The sequence below is a fragment of the Microchirus variegatus genome, assembly GCF_963457635.1.
Source record: "Microchirus variegatus genome assembly, chromosome: 6".
Taxonomy (NCBI): Eukaryota; Metazoa; Chordata; class Actinopteri; order Pleuronectiformes; family Soleidae; genus Microchirus; species Microchirus variegatus.
In genome coordinates this window covers 10,073,918-10,078,326 of record NC_139807.1, presented here as the reverse complement: position 1 = coordinate 10,078,326, position 4,409 = coordinate 10,073,918, and the positions used below count along the sequence as shown (strand labels likewise).

The window sequence follows — 4,409 nt, the reverse complement described above, 5'->3', positions numbered from 1 at the left end:
CCAGGGTGTGTGCAAGTGATAATTGAGTCCATGTTATTGTCTCTGGAATGATCTTTAAATGACTTTGACATCTTAAACAGCAACATTTAAGTGACTTTATTATACAGTATGTACTAAATAAACTGTATAGCTGTAATAAGTTTATAGAATGAAAGAGACTGTGGACTTTCTATATTATTTCAGCGGACACAGAGGAAACACTGATAGACACGCAGCTATCTGTAAAACGCCTTTAAACAACGATAATGTTGGAACTCTAACCTTTCAACCCTCTGTTTTCCAGCTGACGAAACAGCTTCCTCTCACACTCTCAGAGGAATTACATGTTCTTCTCCAGCAGATGGAGTTTGCACTGTTCTTATCTGGTGCCAAGTATGAAAAGTGACCATGGGAAAAGAACATTTGGACACGTACTATCCAGTCACAGCTGAATATAGACGAAAGATGCTGGTTTGAGTCGTCAAGCAGAAGGAGCACACGTGACATAGTAATAGTACTGTATTAAAAAGAAATAAATCAGTCCTTTATCAGTCCCACAGGGGAAATTCCTTCTCTGCCTTTAACTTGTCCTCTACTAGAAACTTTCCTAGAATTAGGAGCAGCAGGCAGCCACTGAGCAGCGCCCAGGGAGCAATGGGGGTTGGGTATAGAGCTGCAACTAACGATTATTTTCGTAATCAATTAATCTGCTGATCATTTTCTCGATTAATCGATTAATGACGATGTTCTCAAATGTCTTGTTTCGTTTTGTCCACAAACCAAAATGATTCAGTTTGAATGATTTCTTTATGTGGAGCAAAGCAACGAAGGAAATATCCACATTTAAGAAGCTGAAACAATTAGAAATCTTGTTTTAATCAAAAGCTTCAAACCAATTAAAAGATCATCAACATAGTTGACGATTAATTTAGTAATCGATGAATCGATTAATTGTTTCAGCTCTAGTTGGGTGCCTTGCTCAGGGGTACCCCAAGCCAAGTTCTCTTTCCACTTGGCCATGGGGTGCCCTGTGTTTAACAACACATATACCCTGGATCTTCATTAAGTAAATGAAACTAAGGCATCCTTCAGTTATAATCACCAGCAAGTTGTGTAAAAATTTAAACGTAATCAGTCAATCACATGAGAAGACACGACGTCATGAATGTCAGGACCCAAGACTCAGAACGAAGGCTTGGTTGTTGTCAGGCGTGTTAGTCTGAGTGTTTCGCTGACCTACTGGGACTTTCTCTAGGGTTTACAGAGAATGGTCTAAAAAGGAAAATGAAACTATCCAGCTCTCTGGACAAAAATGCAGTAACTTATGACTGGTGCATCCAAGTGGAAAATTAAGAACGAAACTCGGCAACTTCCATTAAACTAAGTGATCTTGAAGAGCAGTTACTGTTATACATTATAGTAGCTAATGGAGATATTAATAATCCATTCATCCATCCATCGTTAACCACTTATCCAAGAGTAGCAGCTCTAGCAGAAGGCCCTAGGCTCCCCTTTCCCTGGTCACATCGTCCAACTGTGATTCAGGGATCCCCAGGTGCTCCCAGACCAGTGAGGAGATTATAATCTCTCCACCTCGAGTTGGCATCCTATTTTTTTTTATACTTCAACTGGCTCCTTTCCATGTAAAGGAGCGGCAACTCTACACCAACGCATCAGACACACTTGTAGAGACAGGCTCATGAAAAGGGAAAGCAAAGCCTTGGAGGTTTTACACCTCACCCTGAATGTCTGCAGATGAGCATCTCTGCAGATGAGCATCTCTGCATGCACAATTACAAGTAAATGTGCTACAGCAGCGGAAGACCTGAGCAGGAAGTTTGTGGCACCACAAACTTCTACTTTACTTCTACTGCATATACCGAGGTATATGTGATCAGAGCGGAGCAAGGAATTTAGACCAGAGTGCGTAGAAAACGAAACAAATACGAAACAATTTTGTTAAATGAATAATAATAATTAGAGTTGCTCCATCGTAATCTTATTTCACTATACCAGTGTGTGAAGTACATGTGATGATGATGAGATCATATCATATTGGGAAAAGCTGACTTTGCCTATTTACACTACTGTATTTTCGTCACTTTGAGAGCTCAATATTTTCTCCAGGTGGTGCTTGGTAGTAAAAGTTTGAGGTGCTCTAGGCCTTGGTGGTGCATGAAAATAAAATACAGTGGATGTAAGGCAGCAGCAGATTTAACACAAATAATGTGGCTTGCAAGAGCCCATCTCGACAGAGGCCCCAGCTGTGTTTTGGAGTCCTTGTCATGTGCTGTTTGTGCTCTTGGTTGGTGCTCTCACTGCCCTCATTACACTTGTGTCTTCATGTTTGTTCTGCTGTGTGTGAATGTGTATGTGTGTGTGACAGCAGCACCGATGTCTCAAGTGGACGCGAGAATGCTCTCCGTGAAATAACCAGTACGTGTGAGTCTGAAGCAGTCAGGAGGGATAGCACACACACACACACACACACACACACACACACAGCTGCATCCACATGCTACTCACCAGCATGAGGAGTGTGTTGTTGTTTGCTTGTGTCACATTCAGACTCCTCCCTGCGCTGCCTCCCTATAAAACACCATCGGTCACAGGCTTTCATTGGGGTTTACCGACTTCCAAGCCTGAGGGGACTTCACCGTCAGCCCAGCCACCACCAGCTCCACCAGCCTCCGTCTATCCACCCGCAACAAAGAACCGCACACATGGCTCCTTTTGAGAAATCCATGGAGATGATGCCCTTCAAGCAGAGGAAATGCCTCGGTGAGTGACATCTTCACTAGATTCTTTGGCGACTGTTTAAAACATGTGGCATGATGCAGCCTTTATTCATGTTAAATATCTCCTTAGCAACAAGAAGAGATGAAGTATGCAGCATTCGGTCTAAATTCCCCAACAAGTTACCCGTGAGTGTCTTATGAAATGTGTTATGAATGTGTTATTCTTTTTTTGTGGTGTGTGTGTGTGTGATTGCACCGTCAGCTGAACCCTGGTGTGTTTGTGTTGACAGGTAATTGTCGAACGTTACATCCAGGAAAAGACTCTCCCTTTGCTGGACAAAACAAAGTTCCTGGTTCCCTTTGAGCTGACCTTGGGTCAGTTCCTCTGCCTACTCAGGTAAATGAGTGTGTGATTCTGTCAACGGTTCTCTCTCAGCTTCTCTGCGCTCCCTCTTTGTGTCTCTCATCAACAACCATCTCTCTTTTTGTCTTCTCAGGAGTAAAATCAGCTTGGACTCCACCGAGGCTCTGTTCCTCCTGGTGGCAGAGAAGAGCATGTCCTGCATGTCCTCCAGCATGGGAGAGGTTTACTCCCTCTACAGAGACACAGACGGTTTCCTCTACATCACCTATGCCTCACAGGAGATGTTTGGAGCAGCACAGAAAGCAGCCAGCTCGCCCTGCTGAACCTGAAACACGCATAATGAACTGAACCCAGACCAAACCGAAGCCAGGCCAAGACTGTTTTGTCCAGCTAACTGCATCTCTGACTACCTCTTGAACCTTTATGGTGTTTTGAGCACAATACATTACAACAAACAGTCCCATCACAACAAACCAAAAATACACTTACACTGTTACAAGCAGATTGACTATTTGAATTACCGTTAAGTTATCTCTGATCATTTTACTGTTGCTTGAGCTTTGGTGCAAACATACCAATATTTTGACACAATTGCACTGCCAGTTCAGGTTTAAAAACCAAACTCCACTCTACAAAAATGGAGTCAGTGACTCCTTTTTTAGCACTTATCTCTCCTTCATCCTCTTCGTTTCTCATCCTCGCCTTCCCTTAAAAATGTGAATTTGTGCTCTTGATGCGCACAGATGATCACGGGGGACTTTTGAGGCTGTCGTTGCTGCTCCGATGTGTTCCATCCCCAGGTTTTCCCCCCAAAAAAAGAAACACTAAATAAACGACTTCTTGTCCTTTTAATTAATCGACTCTGTGTGGTGTTTTCTTATTTTGGGGAGTATGGGGTGCTGTTCATGGTATCATCGTCTGTACAAATGTTGATCCTCAGATGTGGGTCAATGTCACCGAACAGTTTTCATCAGCTTCAAAACATTCACAGAGACGATTTTGTCACTTTTAGCTTCGTCTAATAAGGACCTGCTGCAGAGGAGGTCATCCCCCTGCGCACTTACACTCATGTGTTTCGTACTTACGCACACAGGTGTCTCATTCCTCATCGGCCTTTGAGAAGAGACCCTCCCTCTGCACGATGGCGTTATATAAGCCTGGCCTGGTTTGTGCCGGGGTCACTGTGTCAGAGGGCTGTTATTTTTAGACAAATGTGACCCCCGAAACACACTAAGAGACACCAAGAGGGCGGGCGTAAAGAATAGAGTCGTGGGGAGTGATGGGAATAATACAGATGAAAAACAAAGAAACCCCAAGATGAAAAACCT

General features: G+C 43.4%; 1 protein-coding gene across 1 annotated transcript; it reads left to right on the top strand.

The window, feature by feature from the left end:
- The first annotated feature begins 2,613 nt into the window (after positions 1 to 2,613).
- Positions 2,614 to 3,897, top strand: map1lc3cl (microtubule-associated protein 1 light chain 3 gamma, like). The gene is made up of 4 exons (XM_083890768.1): positions 2,614 to 2,760; positions 2,848 to 2,903; positions 3,008 to 3,114; positions 3,215 to 3,897. Exons 1-4 carry the CDS (start codon positions 2,703 to 2,705, stop codon positions 3,402 to 3,404), a joined length of 411 nt encoding a protein of 136 aa, XP_083746894.1. The 5' UTR covers positions 2,614 to 2,702; the 3' UTR covers positions 3,405 to 3,897.
- The last annotated feature ends 512 nt before the right edge of the window (positions 3,898 to 4,409 follow it).